Source organism: Diadema antillarum, unplaced genomic scaffold (assembly GCF_040938485.1).
Source record: "Diadema antillarum isolate AM-2024a unplaced genomic scaffold, OU_Dant_1.0 seq00000682_RagTag, whole genome shotgun sequence".
In the NCBI taxonomy this organism is placed as follows: domain Eukaryota; kingdom Metazoa; phylum Echinodermata; class Echinoidea; order Diadematoida; family Diadematidae; genus Diadema; species Diadema antillarum.
Genome location: NW_027271587.1, coordinates 815,968 through 838,693, shown reverse-complemented (window position 1 = coordinate 838,693; position 22,726 = coordinate 815,968). Strand labels below are relative to the sequence as shown.

The 22,726-nt window shown below is 38.0% G+C and overlaps 1 protein-coding gene across 1 annotated transcript in view; it reads left to right on the top strand.

Annotated features, from left to right (window-relative positions):
• Nucleotides 1-22,726, top strand: part of LOC139737095 (testin-like) — a 245,014-nt gene extending 222,288 nt beyond the window's left edge. Inside the window, exons 6-10 of the mRNA XM_071647771.1 lie at nt 5,849-6,049; nt 7,773-7,959; nt 14,511-14,680; nt 17,523-17,709; nt 19,305-22,726. Of these exons, the coding sequence (XP_071503872.1) occupies nt 5,849-6,049; nt 7,773-7,959; nt 14,511-14,680; nt 17,523-17,709; nt 19,305-19,453 (894 nt within the window). The 3' untranslated portion in view covers nt 19,454-22,726. The remainder of the gene's footprint in view (nt 1-5,848; nt 6,050-7,772; nt 7,960-14,510; nt 14,681-17,522; nt 17,710-19,304) is intronic.

Here is a 22,726-nt window from a genome sequence, read left to right as displayed (position 1 = left end):
CAAATAGGTAATTTCAGAATGAAAAGTACATTAAAAACTGGATACGCCGAATATTTCGAGAGGTTATTATTTTTCACGAGACAGGTACTGTTGGCGAATGTAGAAACATCAAATGAAATATCAACTCTCATCCCAACATGAATGCGATGTGCACACACACATATCTCCATTCAGTACTGTACTCCACAATCGCGAATTTAGCTACTCGCGAAATTGTCGTGTCAGGAAGTTCCAGATTCTAGAAAATTAAGACTTGCTAAAAATATTGCGTATGCAGTATTTGCATTCATCAACATGTCAATAAACCAGTTAGAAGTTCCAGTTTGCATATGAGCAGAAAAAGGTCATTCGTGCAATCAGGCATGTTGGTTTTTGAGATAAGCATCTGAGATGTAATGATTTTTTATTCATGTAATCCTTTAATATGAATAATGCTTTCTAGCATATCCACTTGACAGCAAGCTTGGTATTTTGCAATATTTATAGAAAATGGTTGTTAATGCATTCAATACAAAACAGTGGAATTAATAATTGTCGAAGTGTTAATTATTGGTCCATTCTTGTCACTTGGTTTATATATATTTATATGTGCATATAGTCATATTTTGCATACATTCATATTCTGTTTTAACATGAATTCCATAAATTATTACATTGGGCAGACTCATGCATTATGCCATTTTGATAACAAATGAAGTGCCAAAGAAAAAATAAAGGTTTTATGTACCAATATGCACACAAGCTAACTTTGAACTGGCTTATTTCTTTAATCTTGTGGCATTTTTAAGTTCAATTGGCGATCACATATTGCTCAAATCATTGTGCACCGCGACAGTCTTAGCTTTTTCTTCCTGTGTAGAACAGTACTCTCACAAGTAAGGAATCAAATAATGATTTACAAGTGCATATATTTCCTGCATGCCATTACACCATTTAAATGTGAGTGTGTGACTTGTTTCTGTTTAACAATTACCACTTTATCATCATTGCAGGCATAAAAACTTTACACTTCCTCTGGTAATGTGTGGACTTGTTGATTCAAGTTTGTTTATGTCTTGCTAGTGATAATTTTCTGTGCTGGCAAGAATTTTTAGCTGTAAAGTACTCTATGATATTCTAACAATGGTTAGAATGTAACTAGAATGAAATGATACAGCACCAAGCCAAAGAAATGTCAAGCACTATAATACAGCTGGACAAGTGTCTCAAAGAGTAAGTCAATGAATGGAGGACATATTACCAATCAAGTAGATTTGTTCATATGTGCTAGACAGAGGGGGGATGATGACGGTGTAAAGCACCTATGTCATAACAAATTAGTGTCAGATCGAGTGACATGTCTAGTGATGAATAGAGGTAATTGCTAGTAAGACAAAGTGAGTTAAATGGTAAGTGTGTGTTTATAAGAGCATCAAGGTGATGCGTGAAATGAACATGTGGCTACAGTCAATCTCCAGTGTGTGTTCCCCTGCTGGTATGCCTTGGCCCAGCCAATGGCCATTGTGGTCCCCAGAAGGGTAGGACTGTTGAGGGAGTGTGTGAAAGTCTGGCGGTTGGGAGGGTGAAATGATATGATAGTGACAGGATTATACAATATGAGTGGTGTCCTGTTTGACGAAGGAATGACAGAAGGTGTTTGAAGCTCATTTCTCATGTTAAATGAAGTGATGTAGATTGGCATGTATTAACTCTTAATGTGCCAGGCCCAAAACCCCTAACGTGCCAGAGGTTTTTACCTAACGCCAGAATGTTTTGAAACTGGACTGACAATGAAATTTAAAACTGCCATATCTCTGAAACTATTGACTGTTTTGAATTGAGTTCTACACAACATATATCAAGAATTGTTTGTTCTTTCATGTCATGTAGTCAGTTTGCCATAATATCTATCTGAACCTGAAATATTACAGAAATAATTGATACATCAAAAAAATTATTAGAAATTTTTTTGTAGTATGGAAAAAAAGAATGTTTTTTCTTCAAGAGAACGCTCCCTTGACTCTGTGAGAAAGTTTTAGAGCAACATCTCCTCTTTCAAATGATAACAAAATTGCTTTCTAGAATTGTATGATTCCAAAGATACGAGCAGTTTATTTTGTCTTAGCAATTTCTCTTTCTGCCTCAGTAATTCATTCCCAAATCTCAGTCCTTTAGTCCCAGATCCTGTATTTGAAACTAAAGTAATTGTCCTTAGCCTTGGAAGAGTGTCTTTTGTCCACTGGAGAAAGGAAGAACCTACCAATCCTTCTTTGGGGGGGGGGGGATACTCTATTGAAATCGGCAGGCCTTTGTCCGCGCGCAATTCCTATGCTAGCGTAGTGATGTTCACCAAAACAAAAGGATGAAAGACTTGACCGACGAACGAAAGGTGACTCTCTTTGAGGGACAAAATGAAAGCAGCTTCCCGCAGGACAGCATCCAAGCGGAACAATGCGAGTGGGACCGCATAGACAATACACGCAGATTCAATAGCATACACACGCGTGGTTTACCAATGATACTTTTGATCCATACACATCTCGCAGAGGGTGCGCTCGCTGCGGATTTTCCCGACGCGAAAAAAATTCATCTAGCTGAAAAATCAGGTATTTACTCAAAATTTTCCAATGTAAGCATGCTCATATTTCTCGTGGAAATGATGGCTATGCTAATCAGCTACCAGTACATGTATCATTGGCAGTTTCTTGGTGTAACACATTACGGTACCACAAGAACTTAAATGATCAATGCTTTTCTCGCTCTTCTTAGTCACCGATCGGCGACCATGGCACGTCAGGACTAAGGTCGCCGTTCGGCGACCATGGAACGTTAAGAGTTAATAGTAGGCCTATGTCTACAAGTTTTAAGAGGAAAATTGTAGGTGTCATAATACAGATTGTTTTAAATGCTTTTTTACTAGGTTCACCTTTACCCCGGGCTGGGGTATTAGTCTTTAGTAGGTTGGAAGGTTTACTTGCTGAGGAGTATCAGAGATAACATAATGAAAAGAAGACAATCAGTAAGGCATATCAAGTATGTAGATGTACTTGTAATTCATGCATGACATCCATTGTGTTTCATGTAGTAGTTCATGGAGCCCACAGCTAAAGGATATGGTAAAGTAGAAACATTTCCATGTTAATGGAACATATTCATATTCATTTTTTTTTTCATCTCAAACTGTGGATGAAGAAGTGAATAAAGCCTCATTAAAGGGACTGTACAGTACTGATTGAGGTGGGGATTCATGTTTTGAACATTCCTAACTGAGATAATGAGAAACCTCTTATGAAATATGAAAGAGCATGCAATTTTAAGACGGATTCAACGAGTATTTGATGAAAATTGGTTTTCAAATGGCTGAGATATCCAAAAAAGTTATATTAATAAAAGGCGACAGGCCACGCCTTTTATTAGGATATCTTTGTTTCACCTTGTTTTTGGATATATCAGCCATTTCAAAACGGATTTTCATCAAATAAACTTTTGATACCCCTTAGAATTGCATGCTCTTTGACATCTCATAGAGTGGTTTCTGAATATCTCGCAATATGTTAAAAGCTAAATCCTCACCTCGACCAGAACTGTACACACCCTTTAATCTTTGAATTTTCTTGTAATTGTGAAATGCTCAAGGAATTTTACAGTCGATGTTAAGTTGAGAGAATGTAAGTGGGAGAGAAATGTGTGATTCATATGGCATTAGGAAGAATATTTCTTGGAATGTGGAGGAGTGGTGGAAGGCAACATTCCATGTCCCTTCCCCATTTGATTGAATGCCTGATGGCTGCTGACTTCCATTCCCTGCTAGATACAGAAGAGGGAGGCAGAAATCCTCATGATCAAAATGTGATCAGTTGATGGACAGTGAAAACAGACTCACAGACAATATACAACGATCCCTGACTCAGACCAACTGAAAGACAGAACAGTGCTGTATTGGTTTACTCACATAAGATAAGATGTACTATTTGAAGCTCGATCATTATTAACCTGTTTAGGTACTGATTTTCCTTGGGAAATATGAATATCACAACACTAAAACTCAAATGTTTGAGCTCTCCATTCACACTGTAAGAAAAGATCACAAAGTTAGTCATGTTACAAGTTTTTGCCACCATGATTCACATGTGCAGTTTGACTTTGCGGTCTGCAGCACACAACAAAGGCTATGCTCTTATCATGCACATTATGCATTGACGACAGAGAGGAATATAAACATGAAGTGAATGTCAGGTGACAAATATTTTCAGTTTTCTTTGATAGAAAGCACTCCAAGTACAAATTTTCACATTACACTTTATACAAAGTGAGAAAAAATTGCACTCAGGTTTGCAAATTTTATGGGGACCTTTTATATAGTTGCTGGTTATGTTGCCCCCTACTTTCTCAGAAATGTCTCAATTTTTTTACTGGCAATAGGAATGGCTTTCCTGTCAAAGTGGTTTCAATATAGTATTCACACAAATGTAGTATGCCACTGACAGTAAATACATGGGCATCAATAATCATATATCATCAACTTGTCATCATTGGCAAGTAAAATTATGATATGAATTATAACTCTGCATATTTCATTTCCCTTTCTTGTGGAAGAGGTATGTGATGGTGTGGGTTGCAACACATCAGAGAGGGGTTGAACATGATAAACAGTTCTGAAGGTTATATGGAGTTGGTGTATCCATAACACCATCATAAAATGTGTGTGGGTGGGTGAAGCTGTGTTTTGTAAACCCATGCTGTCAAATTACATTATGATTGGAAAAGTTCAGAGCTGATGACCATTTGATTGAACTATAATGAATAGGCAGGATTTTAGGAAAGGGCTGCATGCCAGGCGTTCATGGCATACTCTCATGGTGCCAACTGTGACATGAAGTGCAGAATGTTTCAGAGGGCTGTGTGGTACATAGCAGAAATACCTTTCCTGCTTTATTTGTTTTCAGTATTATACCAGCTCACAGTCTCATCTTCCTTATATCTGATCAAGAGACTGATGGACTTATTTCCACAAAGGCCAAAGGGTTTACTCATAAACCTTACAGATCCTTGAGATGTGCATAGCTTAACCCTATAAAGCCCAAGCTATTTTGACCCCTCCCAGGCGCAAGGGGGGCATTGTGCCCCCTATATGATTTCTTTATTATGTGATGTATCACTATCATATTTGGCACATGGTTAGAGCAACTCAAACTCTAAATGACCTACCATTGAACTTTTCAAGTTTACCTCATGGGGGTGCTATTCATTTCAATATAAAGAAATATAAAGAAATGCACTTGAACTGTACCTTTTTGGTAGGCCCTATGTCTTAAGAATTTGTACAAACAACATTTGTACATCATTATTGTTCCATGATATTGGAAATCTTGAGTTAGCAGATTGATAATATGATGAACAAATGATACTAAAGGCAAAAATTGTGTTACATGCTTCAAAATGACACAAACTAAAAGGAAAATCTTTGGAAAATGCTGCTTTTGGTATATGTTTTTTTCGGTGGTGATGGTAAATATCACAAACAGTTCATCCTGTCAAGGGTATCAATAGGATCTCTTATTTCATGAAGATGTGGTGTCACAGAAAATCATATTTATTCCTCAATTCAATGTTTGTTTTGTTAGGCTTAATGAACTTCATCACTGTGTGATATATTTGAAGCACTTACCATACATGCCAATTTTCACATGATTATAAAGAATTTATTTCGTTATTCAATTATTCATATTTATCCCTATTTTTATAGGTCAACAAAAGTAAATAACCCTTTATATATATATATATATATACACATACACATTAGTTTAATAGTTTTTTACCTTTCCTTTGACCGATTTCCTTCCTTTGTCTGTCTGCTTCTATCTGTCAGCTGATTTTCACAGGGGAATACGTAAGAGCCATGAGTGAGAACTTCCACGGTGGTCACTTCTGCTGTGAGCAGTGTGACAAAGCTCTCAGTGGACAGAGTTACATTATGAGAGAAGACAGGCCATTCTGTGTCAGCTGCTATGATGACAACTTTGCCAATGAGTGCGCTGAGTGCAACAAGAAAATTGGACATGAATCCAAGGCAAGTGTCTGTAGAGAATGTGACCCGCAAGGAAGAGTAAGCTTTAAATGATTCCAGCAGGAAATATCCTTATTGCATCAACAAAATGGCATGGCTTCATCCTGAGATTCTGTCAGATTTGGTAGGAGATTTGTAAACATGGATTTGAAGGAAACAAAACTTATTTGCATATGCAGAAGAAGTACTGTCTGCAGGCATTATCATTGATGATGTACCTAGCCTTAACCCTAAAAAGACTGGGGGGGGGGGGCTTTTTGGGCCCCCCCCTCAACATTTTTCACGATAAATCTGTAACGTAAAAATCTCGCGCCGCGACGTTTTATGACTTTTTTCTTTTAAGTCTTGCGCAACTTTTGAGACCAAATTCGTGACACCCGGGTACGCGGTTCTGAACTTACGCAATATTTTTTAAGTGCATGTCAGACCCAAAATTGCTCAAAAACGTGATTTCATGTACAAATCCAATGCAAATTCTGTTTCTGACCAACATTCATAAATGTATCATTGTTTTTACTTTTACTGATCAAAATCATACAATTTCATGTTGTTTATGACTGGAATAGTATCGCCGATGATTTCCATTGAAAAAAAAGCAATAAAAAATTAAAAGTCGAAAACAATGAAATGCATAAAAAATTTTAAAAACAATAAAATACATAAGAAAAAATTTTAATACCCCCGTTTTTTTGGTGTACATTCAATAAGAATCCTACAAAGAGTACGTAGACCAAAAATTAGCAGTTTTGGACTCTTGATTACAGATTTACAACCATTTTTTTTTAATTTCATGTATAGATTAGCATAATTAAGTTATTAAAAATAAATTTGAATAATTGTGAAATAGTTACCTATTCAGTTTTGTAAATTACCTTGTGGGTGACGTGCGTGCCAATTTTCCTTGCGATTACGCGGTCAACGGCCAAGCCCCCCAGTCCTGCGAGGCATCAAAATAGCCCAGTCTTTGTAGGGTTAAAGGGTATGTACAGTTCTGGTTGAGATGAGCATTTAGCTTTTAACGTTTTGTGAGATATTCGGAAACCACTCTATGAGATGTCAAAGAGCATGCAATTCTAAGGGGTATCAAAAGTTTATATGTTGAAAATCAGTTTTGAAATGGCTGAGATATCCAAAAACAAGGTGAAATAAAGAGATCCTAATAAAAGGCGTGGCCTGTCGCCTTTTATTATTATAACTTTTTTGGATATCTCAGCCATTTGAAAACCAATTTTCGTCACATACACGTTGAATCCTTCTTAAAATTACATGCTCTTTCATATTTCATAAGAGGTTTCTCCTTATCTCACGTAGGAATGTTATAAATCAGAATCCCCACCTCAACCAGTACTGTACAGTCCCTTTAAAGTAAGGAAAAACAATCACTTTACATTTCTTGCACATAGTATCTATGAACCATCTCATAAAATAGATTGGAAAGAAAGAGGCAAATCTGAAAGCCCACAGCATCCTAATCAACTCACAAGTTCCTTTCGATGTTATGTATTCATGTAAGTGTTATTTATATTACTTTGTATTACTTTATATGGAAATAGAATAATTTTGAATTGAATTTGAATTGAAGTCTCCAGTGTTAAATTCTTCCTCCTGGAGGTTAATCCTTGATGGAAGAATACCACAGTGCATATATTGATATCTTAGCATGGAGGTGTAACAAAGTACTTATATCAGAATGTCCTAGTATCTCTTTCTCTTTTTTTTTGTCTAGGATTTAATCTTCAAATCAAAACATTACCATGAATCATGTTTTGAGGCTCGCTATGTGTGCTCCATGTGCAAGGCATCCCTGGCTGACAAGGCGTTTGGCAACTGGGATGGCCAGCTCTGCTGTCTGCAGTGCTATGAGAAGCATCTTGCCAGGAATTGTCAAGCCTGTGGGGAACTGATCAAACCTGGTAGGTGTAACTCCAACCACACCAATACACATTGACATTGGTCAAACAGATTACACCTATCTGTTTGCATGACAAAATCACAATAACCAATTAAAGATGAGAGCTGATTGGCCCTAGTTAGTATGACTACTACCACCACCCACTATTGACACCAGCCTTTCAGTGATAAACACATTTCTGTTTGGTTCTGCTTTCAAAAGAAGTGAAGACTGGCAGAGCTAACATGACAATTTAATAGTGATAACAAATTATCTCAAGTTAAAATTCCCAGGGTGGATTGCCAGCTTGTTATGAACATGCAATGTAGTCTAACAATCAAGCTAGACTGTGTCTTCCAATCTTCCAGTCTTTCAATATGTTTAGGTCAGTTGATGTACCACATTCGAGAGATTTAATTTTTCCAAATTAAGAGAAGTAGGAGGAACATCCATGATACACTTGTGTGTCTGTAATGGCAAGACACACCACCTTTGTGTATTTGTACTCACCAGCATTAGAGGTAGATGATTGGAGATATCAGACATGCTCAGCAAATTATCTATTGTAAGTATTTCTGAGGGGTTACAATATCAATGACAAGGGGAAAATAATTGAAGAGGCATGAACATGTAGAACTCACCAAAAGCCCAAGATTAACAGGTTTATAAGTCTGGGTGTTAAAGTCACATTTTGGGTCTAACTTTGTTTCATCATCTGCCCAATGTGATTCCATGGTTTTACCCTGTTTCAAAGGTGCTGAATATGAATCTGGATGATGCAGCTCTTACTTCCTTGAGAGTTTGGAGATATTCAAGATGGCCACCAATATGGCCACCAAAATTGGAAATTCTTATATATTTCCTAATAAATTCAGAAAACTGAAAAGGAAAAATGTGGTGTTAACCTATTTCAAAGGTGCTGAATCTGATGCTTAATCTGAAACTGAATGATGCAGCTCTTGCATTCTTGAGGATTTTAAGATAGCTCATTTACACATAATGGTAGCCAAAAATATGAAATTCCCATAAATTTCCTTAAAAATAGAGAAAAAATTGAAAAGATTTGATGGTTTTCACCTATTTCAAGGGAGCTGAGTCCAAATATGGATGATGCAACTCTTACACCCCTGAGGGTTTTGAGATATCCAAAATGGCTGCCAAAAATTGAAATTCCAATATAAAGATTTTCTTATAAATGGTGAATGAATAGAAAATAAATTGATTGCTTTGCCCTATATCAAGGGTGCTGAATTTAAATCAGGTTGAAGCAGCTCTTGCAGCCATGGGGGTTTTGAGGAAGTATACAGGAATTTCAAATGTTGGTTGCCATCTTTATTATTCGGTATCAGCACCTTTGAAATAGGGTAGACCATTAAAAAACATGGTGGGGCGGTAAAACAAGGTTAATCCTCTGGCACCCACACTATACTTGTCTGTGATTCATTCTACAATCAAAGTGTTCTGCCATAAACACAGTTCCAGGTTTTTATGGTGTAATTGTGTTCAGAAGTGATACCTCAGTACCAAGAATTATGTCTTGAAAATGATCCAGCTATGATGTGAACTTACCTTTCCACTGATTTTTTTATCATGTGTGTAGCACAGTAACCCAATGTCAAAGCTTGATTATTGTAACAACAGTTTGCATATAGTTGTTATGTGCATTTTTTTATGATAGGCTAATCCGTAGTTCCACATTTTGGTATAAGCAGAAAATGTCATTTGTGATAAGATGTGCAATGCTGGGTTTTAAATGCACTGAGATAAGCATCGGTGATGTGATGATTATTCATGTAATCCTTGTAACTTGTGCTTGCTAGCACATCCACCTGTAGACAGCAAAGTGCTCCTTAAATCCTAGTATTAATTGAATAAGTTTGGTGATGCATTCAATGCAACAACAAAAAAGTGAAGTGAATTTCCCCAAGTGTTTTTTGATGGGCCATTCTTGTCACCTGATCAATGCAAATTAAATCTTTGTTTGAGCATGAATTATTGGATGATATATATGACATCATATATTGGATGAGCTCATGCATAATATAGTTATGAAAACAGTGAAATGCCTAACCAAATGAGAAAAAGGAAAGTTCATTTAGACAAATGTGCATGCGAGCTAATTACAAATGGACTTACGGCAGAAAGACAAGTACTACTAACATCTCGTTTATGAGAGAAGGCCCAGTGGAGATGCGATTCTCAATTAATCTAACTCTAAGTTCAGAGAGACATTTGCCCAATATGGCTAGCAACCCATTAGTGTTTTGTGGGACAGCAGAGAGTGAGAATGTCAGGCAGGCCAAGAATGCCTTGAATCACTTAGACCTCCACGACTCAGGAGGTGGGCTGAGCCTGACAAGGCACGACATCACCTGACTGTTTATCAGAACTTCCTGATTGGCTGGCTTGTGTAACATGACCATTTAGAAAAGACTCCTGGTCAGCTGGGTTATTGCACTATCAATGCTTATGTGATGAGCCAGACAGGGGAAGATTCAATTGGATTTGTGTGGAACCATCATTGCAGCATGGTGTATTGGCTTACCAAGCAGAGTAAGAAGTGTGAAAAAAATGACTGATGAGGGATTAGAATAAGGAGATTGAGGCAGCTTCATTACATCTTGCCAAACTAACAAGGCTGCTAATTGACTAGCATGGAAAACTTTGCTGCATTATCACATTTTTATCACAGCAGAATTGTTTTATCACTAAAAGGTTCACTGTTGGTGAAATTTAAAATGTTTTGTCTATGTCAGCCGCATAATCTTTTTGCAAACTGAAGTGTTGAGCGTAATTATGTGGTCATCAGCATTATATGAACAGCTCTGTACAGAAAAGATTATTATTAAAACACTCATGAACTTAAGTTACTGGTCCAGAAGATGAATCCATTGTAGAGTTGTTAAAAAAGAATGAATTTGAGAGATTGGCAGTCCCCTATTAAAGTTTCCACTATAGAGGTGGGAAGTGGGAACTTTTCATGATTTAGCTATTTTGTCATTAAGCATTAATTGTCATGAAACTGTCATGAAACAATAATGGAAAATAATTTTGTTATGAAACATAATACCCAGACTATTTTTATGAGATAGTAATTCCTTCTGCACCCTCTGTGTCTAGACAGGTATAGTGTAACTCTCACTACCAACCATTACATGGAAGCATGTATACTCCAAAGGGCTATATCTCTTGTGATGATGATGAATGTAATTTGATTAAGATAAATAACATGCAGTAGATATCCCATCACAGCACAAGCTTATTCAGTTCAGGAAAAGAGAGGAAATGAAATAAATCATGATTATAAAAAAGAAACAAGATCAGGTATGTAATGTGTGGTGAGAGGCAATGTGTGCAATCTGATATATTAGATCCCTTCTCCTCATCTTGCTTTTGGTTATAATCTAATCACATTGCGCTAGGGTGTCTCTACCATTCCATAGCTTAGCACATCTCTGGAGCAGGGGGATGAATGCATAGTAACCAGGATTCATATATCTCTTTTGCATTTGTCTTAATATGTCTATTGCTAAAATTAGCTTCTAGCAATAGCAACAGCATTCAATTATTACATGTCTGCATAACTTGCTATCAAGCATACACTGTATACGCCATATATTTCGCCAGGTTTTTGTTTTTGCGAATTTCGCAAGTCAGGTGCTGTTCACAAAATTAACCAACAGTTCACATTATTATCTCGAACCTCGACATGAATGTTACATATGCGTGCGTACGTTTCTCCATTCATTATTGTACTCCAGGGTCACAAATTCAAGCACTCATGAAACTGTCAATGGAAAAAAAAAATAGACTCACTAAATGTATGGCGTATGCAGTATCTGATTATGTTGTGAAACCACTGCAGTGTATGTAGAACTTCCTCCCTCTCCCTGAATGGCAAGATTAATGTGACATCGTAGTCTGCTTCTTCAACATGTCAACCCTTTTCTTGTTAAACTGTCTGTCTGCTTGTCTGTCTGTCTGTCTGTCTGTCTGTCTAGGCGCAGCTGGGCAAGGTAAAAGTACTTTATGCTTCGGTCTTGCCATGCGAGCCCCTTGCAGCAAGCACTAACTGTTCGAGTGTTCAGTTCTTTTTTATTTATTTTCAGTTCTTATTTATCATGTAGTCCACATTTTACTCCATTCCTTCAGTATATTAAAACATTAACAACTAATGTGGTGTGTCTGTATCCACAAGAGACTATTTTTTTGTCAGTGGCTCACACAGATAATGCAAGCCTTTCCTACTAAATAGAAGTTTCCAAGGAGATAAATGATTTTAAAGTAGGGCCCATGCTTCAATATTGTCTTCTTCAAAGGTGTGCCTTGAAAAATAACAAACAAACAACCAACCAAATATCAATGACGTTTTAGACTGTGCAGCTATTATGTGGATACATGATAATCAATGATTCCCTGTGGTTGATAGGGTGACAGCTGGAAAATTTTCTTGTCTTTCATAGTCCAGAAATACTCTAGAAATGCCAGTGACTCCATATAGAACATTTGTCATGAAAATGTTACCTCATAAGTTTGTTTTGCAGTTTCCAATTTGTCTGAGAATGAATCATATGTGTAGTGACTCTTTCCACCTTTCTTACATTTATGACATAAAATATTGCATGCAATCTAATTGGTCCCAGTGATTGCTACTTTTGCTATAGCTTGAATCAGACTCTCCCACTTTGGCCAGAAAGTAAACTTACAGTGGCCTTACATTTCTATTAATTACATCTTCTCATATTGTTGTCTATATATGGATATATCAAACCTTTGATGTTAAGATATTCAGATTACAAACTTTCTCCATAATTTCATGACATAATATATAGGCATAGATAGATAAGGAGTTATGGTGAAATTAGATTTGTCTTCACTCTAGGTACTTCTAATATCAGCATTGTTTAAGACATCAACTTTAAGATGAACCTAAGCATATATTTCAACTTCAATGATTGTAAATATGATGCATTTTTTAATTAGTTGTTGATGCATATTTTTTGGAATTCTGATTAAATTTGACTGAAGGCTGGAGTCAGAAGGATTTTGTTTGTCCCCTATGCCCAGATTTAATCTCTTTCATTTTTCTATCACATCTCATACCACTTTTCATTTGAACAGTGTGAAGAGGTTTTTAGTTTAAAGGATGTACTACAGACCAGCATACCTCTGTTTGATTTGGATAAACTGGAAAATTGTTCTAGTATTCCACAAAGTTACTTCCTTACAAATGTTGTAATTTTTCCCATGGTGAAGAGTTGTAAAGAAAAACTGGTAGCCTTTTGACAGAATGAACATGAAATGGATTATTTTGCCAATATAGAATGAGCAAAGCTGTAAAGAAAAACTGGTAGCCTTTTGACAGAATGAACATGAAATGGATTATTTTGCCAATATAGAATGAGCAAAGCTTTCAAATGGGTTATGTATTTCTTTTTTACTCCAAACTCAACTGTCCCACACATTGTGTGGCAGGCTGCATGATAATAATATGTAAATCATTCAGTTATGTATTCATTCTTGGGGTTTGATGTTCTCACAGTTATTTGTTTCTGTTATCATGTCATGATTTTTTCATATGAAATTCAAGTGCATTTGACCATTAAATTCTCACATATTGGTTTTTGAATGTCACTACTCATTGCACACATCACAGATACCAACAACAAGGAGTAATTACAAGTTGACAGATATTCTTCAAGTTTAGACATGTAAGATCCATTGTAGACCCATCTTGACTGGATTGCTCCCTTGTCAGGTCAAATTTTCTCTTAATTAGTCTTTGATGTTATTTAAATTCAGTGTTTAAATGGATTTTAGTTGGGTTTGAAGTTTCCTCAGCCTCTTTAAGTAAATTTCAGTTGTTTGATGATTGATATGATTTAAGAAAAGACACGCCATAATTATAGTGAGAGAACTATGAACATGACAAACAGTACAGTGTATAAAGTGTCTCTTTGCTTACACTCGTACTTCAAAGTGGCTCAATTGTGTTAGAAACATCAATGTCTTCTGTGCTACTTACATTTGTAAGCAGTGATGTTGACCTGGGAGAAGGTTAGAACTATAGCCCTACCACCCGTTTAACATTCCTGATCATGTCATATTATTTTTCTTTGATCATTTCAAAATTCTGCCATTCTATTACTTTGTCAGTTAGAAAAAGCATGGTGTGTGGAATGGCCGTGTGTTTACATGTGTACACAACTTTGATAGTTTATGCATGATGATTATAATTCATGAATTCATTCTCCAACAGAGTGTTTATAGGTCAAGTAACTTGTTTTGTTTAGATCCTTTGATTCAGTCGTAAGTTATACAGTTGATTGTTTATTCTCCTGTATGTGAACATCTCTGTGGGTTTGTACACAACTTGTCACAATGACACCATCTACAGACTGAAGACATTGCAAATGTCACGAGGATCTCATGACAATAAAGCATGGGTTATTTGCTGCCATCAGTGGTAGGGAAATGTTAATCAAGATGAACCACTAGCCTGGGTGATATTGCAGCTGTTAAGTGCTGAAAAGTTTTTTCACCATCCTCACTGTGATCTTGTTGCCTTATCAGGGATGAAGCGCCTTGGCTTTCAGGGCAAGGAGTGGCATGACAAGTGTTTCAGATGCAAGGTTTGCGACAAACACATCGGAGCAGGCAGCTTTGTACCAAAGGATGACAACATCTACTGCAGCACCTGCTATGAGGAAACTTTTGGTACTAAGTGTGTTGGATGTGGGAAGGTGAGATATTCAAGAAGTGAAGTGTTTGTTCGCAAAAACCGATAAGTCCATTTTTTAGGATTTTGAAGTATGGCCTCTGTCATAAAGTACAAAATAATACCTTTTCAATGATATATTGGTCACTACATATAAAGGTACATTTTTGAACTTATAGTAAAAAAAAAAAAAATTGTTCTTATTATTCTCTTTATTTTTCTTGACCTTTAATCCCAAATATCTCCATTTGGCAAATATGGACTTATCGGTTATTGCGAACAAACTCTTCAAGGAGATAAGGGGTGGGGAAGGAAGAGGAGAGAGGGTAGGAAGGAGAGAAAAGGGATGGGGAAGAAGGGAGAGTGGAGGGAGAAGGGAGGAGAGGATGGGAAAGATGGGAGGGAGAAGGGAAGAGAGGGTGGGTAAGATGGGAGAGAGGAGGGAGACTGGAGGAGAGGATGAGGAAGATGAGAAAGTGGAGGGAGAAGGGAAGAGAGGTTGGGGAAGATGGTTGGGAGGAGGGAGAAGGGAAGAGAGGATTGGTAAGATGGGAGAGAGGAGGAAGAAGGTAGGAGAGGATGGGGAAGATGGGAGAGAAGAGGGAGACGGGATGAGAGGGTGGGAAAGATGCTAGAGTGGAGGTAGAAAGGAGGAGAGGATGGGGAAGATGGGAAAGTGGAGGGAGAAGGGAGGAGAGGGTGGGGAAGATGGGAAAGAGGAGGGAGAAGGGAGGAGAGGGTGGGGAAAATGGTAGGGAGGAGGGAGAAGGGAAGAGAGGGTGGGGAAGATGGGAGAGTGGAAGGAGAAGACAAGAAAGGGTGGGGAAGATGGGAGAGAGGACGAAGAAGGGAGGAGAGGATTGGGAAGATGGTAGGGAGAAGGGAATAGAGGGTGGGGAAGATGGTAGGGAGGAGGGAGAAGGGAAGAGGGTGGGGAAGATGGGAGAGAGGAGGGAGAAGAGAAGAAAGGGTGGGGAAGATGGGAGAGAGGATGAAGAAGGGAGGAGAGGATTGGGAAGATGGGAGAGAGAAGGGAATAGAGGGTGGGGAAGATGGTAGGGAGGAGGGAGAAGGGAAGAGGGTGGGGAAGATGGGAGAGAGGAAGGAGAAGAGAAGAAAGGGTGGGGAAGATGGAAGAGAGGATGAAGAAGGGAGGAGAGGATTAGGAAGATGGGAGGGAGAAGGGAGACAGGAGGAGAGGATGGGGAAGATGCTAGAGTGGAGGTAGAAAGGAGGAGAGGATGGGAAAGTGGAGGGAGAAGGGAAGAGAGGATGTGGAAGATGGTAGGGCGGAGGGAGAAGGGAAGAGAGAATGGGGAAGATGTGGAGGACGACGGGAGGAGAGGATTGGGAAGATGGTAGGGAGGAGGGAGAAGGGAAGAGAGGTTGGGGAAGATGGGAGAGTAGAAGGAAAAAGAAGGAGAGGATGGGAAGATGGGAGAGAGGAGGGAGAAGAGAAGAAAGGGTGGGGAAGATGGGAGAGAGGATGAAGAAGGGAGGAGAGGATTAGGAAGATGGGAGGGAGGAGGGAGACAGGAGGAGAGGATGGGGAAGATGCTAGAGTGGAGGTAGAAAGGAGGAGAGGATGGGGAAGATGGTAGGGAGGAGGGAGAAGGGAAGAGAGAATGGGGAAGATGGGAGAGTAGAGGGAAAAAGAAGGAGAGGATGGGGAAGATGGGAGAGAGGAGGGAGAAGGGAGGAGAGGATGGGGAAGATGGGAAAGTGGAGGGAGAAGGGAAGAGAGGGTGGGGAAGATGGTTGGGAGAAGGGAGAAGGGAGAGAGAGAGGTTGGGGAAGATGGGAGAGTAGAGGGAAAAAGAAGGAGAAGATGGGGAAGATGGAGAGAGAGGATGGGAGATGGTAGGGAGGAGGGAGAAGGGAAGAGAGAATGGGGAAGATGGGAGAGTGGAGGGCGACGGGAGGAGATGATGGGGAAGATGGTAGGGAGGAGGGAGAAGGGAAGAGAGGTTGGGGAAGATGGGAGAGTAGAGGGAAAAAGAAGGAGAGGATGGGGAAGATGGGAGAGAGGAGGGAGGAGAGGATGGGGAAGATGGGAAAGTGGAGGGAGAAGGGAAGAGAGGGTGGGGAAGATGGTTGGGAGGAGGGAGAAGGGAAGAGAGGATTGGTAAGATGGGAGAGAGGAGGAAGAAGGGAGGAGAGGATGGGGAAGATGGGAGAGAAGAGGGAGACGGGATGAGAGGGTGGGGATGAAAGGAAGCGGAGGGAGAGAGAGGAGGGAGAAAAGGGTTTGGAAGAAGAAAGAGAGAAAAGAGAAGATGGAGATTTGCAATATTTAGAGCAATTTTTGATTGCATGTTTCTAGTAAATCCTATGGTAAACAGTGCCCAATCATAGCAATAATACAGGACATCTGTTGTCTTATACTCTAAAACGAGGAATGTTCACGGGCATTTTGATTTCACAAATTTCGCGAGCGCCAAGATTCGCGAAATTAAAATGCATGCGAAAGTTCTTGTCTACACTATATGCATTGAATGCCAGTGGCAGGTCGCGAAAATTTCATGCCGCAAAAAGGCCCTCTGCTCCAATTCGCAAAAAAACTCATGCCGCGAATATATCATGTTTTACAGTAATTGTTGCAAGTCTTTGATTGAAAAATGTGCCTGAAGTATGTATACAAACCCAATTGTGTCCTAATCCTCTCCTCCCTTCTTCATCCTCTCTCCCATCTTCCCCACCCTTTCTTGTCTTCTCCCTCCACTCTCCCATCATGATGAATGAGTTCCGTATTTGAAATAGTTGCATGGCATTTTTGTGCCACTGTTTGTAGAATGCATTTTGTTACTTGTTTTTTTAAATTACTACCTCACTTTGAACTTCCCACTGATACTCTCTTGTTTCTACAGATCATCTCTACTGGAGGGCTGCAGTACAAGAATGAACCATGGCATCGCGAGTGCTTTGGATGTGCTGAGTGTGGCAAGTCTCTGTACAACACCCGCTTCACTGTCAGAGATGACAAGCGGCTGTGTGCTGACTGCTTCGGGGAGAGATATGCCCGCAAATGTGCCGAGTGCAAGCAACCAATTGTTGGTAGGTGGTTTAGAGTCAGCTTTGCGATGGTTTGTGGAGTCATAATGTTATACTAGCTGGGGTAGGCTACATTTTGTTAATGTATGTAGATATTTGATTTCACTTTAATGAGAAGTTGGATCACTTTATTGTGGATAACTGGAGTCCTAGCATAGATGGTAAATGGAATCAAGCTGTCAATGGTAGGTTAACAGTAATACTAGGCAGCTGTATGTTGTAGCTCTGAGGTTGCTGTAGACTACTTCATTCTTCAGGCCTCATGAACCACTGGAATGTAATGAAAAATGCAATGTATATTGTATCATTCCACTGGTGTCCAGGGCAAAACTGATGTTGTACCCATAATCACAGTAGATGGAACACTGAACCCTAAAAGCTTGGTAACCTGTCACAGCAATATTCCTTTTTGTTCCAGGTTATGTTTAGCTGCTTCCAGTTTCTCATCAAAGGAAATTACAAGCTCTGTCAACAGACAAAGATATCTGACAGATACTCATTTTGTGTCTTCACCAATTGAGTTTGCCATGGTTCACTCTTATGCCCTTCTTGCATAATGAAATTGGTTGGCTCTTTTGCCAAGATCATTTTGTTACCTGAAATGAAGCTTGTAAGGTAACACTGAGTGATTTCAAGTTCAGTGCTAGTGCTGGTGCTGGTTTTATCTCCCAAACAATTGCTTTAAATAGAGCTCCAACATAACTGTCATTACAGATTAATGCAAGTGATGCAGATCATCATTATTGATCCCTAACACTAGTCCTATCTCCACACCTCTGTAAAGTTGCACAGAAATTGTGAGACAAAAAAGTAATTGCCCTTCGTTCAAGTCAAATATAAAAAGATACAGCAATGAATGTTTTGCATTAGATAAGTGATGTGGTAGAAGAATTAAGATATTGCAAATTTCTTACAATCTTTAAAATGCAACAATCTTAATCTTGCTCTAAGGCATAGATTTGTGTGGCCATCTCCAGAGTGTTGATACACTTTTCACAAGAGACTGTTGCATCACCATAGACTTTGCATGTTCTTGATGTTAGAGGTGATGATGATCCATGGACGTGAATGTGGGTTTCACTAACACCAACACTGAACTTAATGACAAGTTTAATATCTTTATTTTTGATTTAATCCCCCTGGTGTGGTGTTAGCCAATTTGGAAATTGCAAGTAAATTACCAACAAGAATTGTGGAGATTGGTTCTGCACAGGGCCCAACACTAGCTAGCTACCAGAACTACATCATGGTTTTAAGGTCAACCTGCTAATGCCGGCTGATTTCAGGTTCAGGATTACCACTGGTGCTAGTGTTGAGAGAGCACGAACACCAACACCGCACCATATGGTGCAGCTTCACCATCACTTTCTTGCTGCAGACCAGAAAATATGAAGCCACCACTAAATGAGCAAAGGGCTGCAACTTTAGTATTGTTTATAGTTTATGATCACAATATATAGGTTGCTGTCCATTATATACCTGCACACATTTTATCTTATGGATACATATTTCCACTTATAAAAATGCTTAAGTTCTGTTCATCTAAAGTGCGTAGTACTTATTGACCAACTTTGACTTCTTGTGATGCTTTCTTTCAGGCCAAGGTGGCACCAAGTATGTGTGCTTTGAACAAAGGAACTGGCACAACAATTGCTTCAACTGCAAACGCTGCTCAGTCTCCCTGGTCAATGAGTGCTTTGTTACTGAGGGTGATGACATCATCTGCCCCAACTGTGCACAAGCCTAAGGACAGAAGGATACCACGGAGAAATGAACTGCTGGCATATGACTCGGCTGAGGGGTAGAAATCCATCTGGATTAGTAACTATGAGCTTGGTCATAGGCCAACTCCCCAAAATTCAACTAGTGGCTGAGAGTGAGGTACTAAGAATCTGACTGAAATCACATCACTAGACAGTAAGGCATACCAATCAAAGCTGAAGAGGTGATAAGATATTAATGTCAAGGTAAATCATGTTCCTAAGCTAGTAGAGGATTGTCATTAGATCTCCCACAGATGGATGTGTAGATTGCTTGTACAAAGTTCTCATTTCAGTTGTCTATCTTTCTGCTCAAGTTAGTGTAATATCTTTGAATATCTTGTGGTATGAGTTTAGCTATTGATCACACTTGATGAGTTTCTTCAATAAGAGTTGTTTAATACTGCCAGAGGCACACACATTCTTCTTGGTGTTAACATAAGGGCTCTGTTCATTTTAAGTTGTGTATGAAATACGGCCATACCCTCAGAATTGTTTTCATATTGAATGAAAAATCATATGCAAAACGGCAGCTTGAAAATGGAATGAGTTTTTTGCTATATGTATCCTTGATCATATTGAATACAAGTCTGTTATTGTTTTACTTTTAATATATACATTGGGTAAAAAAAAGACTTCACTCCAAAGATGTCTCTCAGCTTTGTGTCAATATGTAAGTGTAGACTGTGTGCAAATATAATTTTCTTGTGTTTCAAGCTTCATCATAGATGCTATAATTTGTGAAATATTGGTAGATTTTGCTTTCAAAATGTATGCTTAGCTTCTCCACAAGCAGACAGAGTTCATATTCTATCTGTCGTTGGATTGAAAATTATCTAACCAGGAAAAGTGTCTCTTCCAATTTGTTGGCCTAACAGAGTCTGATCTATTGTTCTGTGACGTATGCCAGAAATGTACTACAAGTCACAGCATTCAATCAAATTTTTACAACTTTTCTAATTCTCAGTCTGTTTCAAGTCAACTTTGTAAATACTTGACTCAGCCCACCATGGTGCAATGTCTCTTAATCAAAGATACATCTATATATTTTAGTGGATTCTTAAGTCTTGACAGATATGTTGTTGCATGTTAAATTAAGGAAGCATGTAGTGATAGACCATTCTATGTTGATAAGTTAGAATTGTCAGCAAGTTTGCTATCTTGGTATGAATGTTGAACTTCAAAAGAAGAGTGAAATACAGTTCTAATGATTTATGATGAAATGCATAATAGGAAATACTTTTAGTTTTTATTGAGAGCAACATGTATGTGCGATGTTCTGAAAATGCACATGTGTAAGAAAAATTAAATCTCTTTGATAGTCACCAATAGAAAATGCTCTTGGGATAGTCTATATGAAAGTGGAGAATATTCAGTGTGGAAAGAAGCAATGTAGATGATATTAAAAAAAATCTTTGTTACACTTTAAACATTAATGAAGTCTACTCTGTACTCTCGTAAGTACTATTCACTGACTACCTAGTACTTGTATAAAATATTAGCAATAACCTGAAATGTAAGTGTGAAATTAGACTTACATTTTCACAGAGATGAGTGAACAAACATGGGTGATACAGTACTGTTTGTCATGTGGAATGCAGAATGTTCAGTTATTGTAAAATTCAGAGCTTCATTTTGAGGAAAGATTGGAGTGAAATGTTCCTTTATGAAATGTTAAAAGAGTTTTGGAAGACCTGTGGGAAAATTGCTATCAATGTCTTCGTAATACTGCTTCGGCTCAAAATCTAACTAGATAAGGTATGAATATATCTATTAGCCATTCTGTGTGTGTGGTTTTGGCCATTAACTTCCAAGGATGGTATCTTCAGAATAAGTGTTGATCTTTTTCTTCTGACTAGTGTGTATGTAGTTCTCAATATGTCGAATACTTTCGGGAAATGAATCTTGATATATGAAAAATGATTGCCTTCGTATGAGGTTGCATTGAAACATTTTCTGTTTACAATCATTGTTCCATAATTCAATTCTCTTCATTTTTCACACTCTTGTATACAATAATAATTGTAGTCTTTCACAATATACTTCCTTATCTCCTAGATACACTTTGCTAGGATATCATGACATTTTATCAAATCTCACACTTTGATGGTTTTTCTTTTTCTTTTTGTTTTTGTTGTGGGTTTTTTAAATGCCTCTTCCACAAAGTGTCACTGGAGGCATTATTATTTCTGGGGGTTTTTGTCCTTTTTTTGTTCTTTTTTTTTTGGTCCTTTTTTTGTCCTTTTTTTTTTTTTGCTGTGTGATAGCAAAATTAGCTGATTGTGTCAATGTTAGAAGTCATTGAAAGAACATGGAAAATGACCCCAAGAAAATGAACTTTATAATGTTGTCACAATCAAAGATGTTCCAAAAGTGAAATAGAAAATTCAATAAGTGCATGTGTTCAGGATTGAAGGGCTAGTGTTATCCTTCCAGAATTCACAAGGCAAGCAGATATGGAAATGCACCTCACATGCAGATTCCCCCAATTGCTGTAATAAAAGCTAAGTGGAAGTTGGTTAATATTTGGTTTATGGTGAAGTGACAATCTCTTAATTGATCAGAATTTGGCAGCATTCTTTCTGTGGAATAGGTGACGTGTCCATAAATGTGTACTATGTATCTTCATAATTTATGAAATAATTTATATGAACACTCTAAGCATATTCAAAGACTCGACAATTTTATTTGAATCTTCCTAGATATGTATAGTGTGCATTAAAATCTCTTCCAAACAGTTTTAATCTATAAGTAACAGTGTTTCATATTTTCTTGCATTTTGTGTGTAATATTTGTGTTCAGTGTGACAGATGCACATTGGGTGTTGACAGTGAAGTAAGTTTGTCTTAGTTCCTGTGAAATTTAAGATGAGGATGACATTTTGTATTAGTGTTAAAATAGACATACATATGTACATAATACACAAATAAATACATAAACATTTTATGCACCCTTCTCAAAATGCCTAAATGATACAAACCATTATGAAATTCTAAACAATATGATTACTGGGATATTGTAGAGAGGATTCATGGAGATTATATAGTGCAATTTGAATCAATTGAAATATTGATTAGATGGAAAAGATATCTTCAAGGCTATCATTACTCAATCAAAGGATACATTGTTGCTTATGGTTGGAGGAACATTATAGCATTCTCTATAAAGTATGTCCTCACAAAAAGAAAAAAATGCAATCAGATTAACTTTCAAAATGATTAGACAATTTGTATGCTATTTCAGGGTATGAAACTATAACT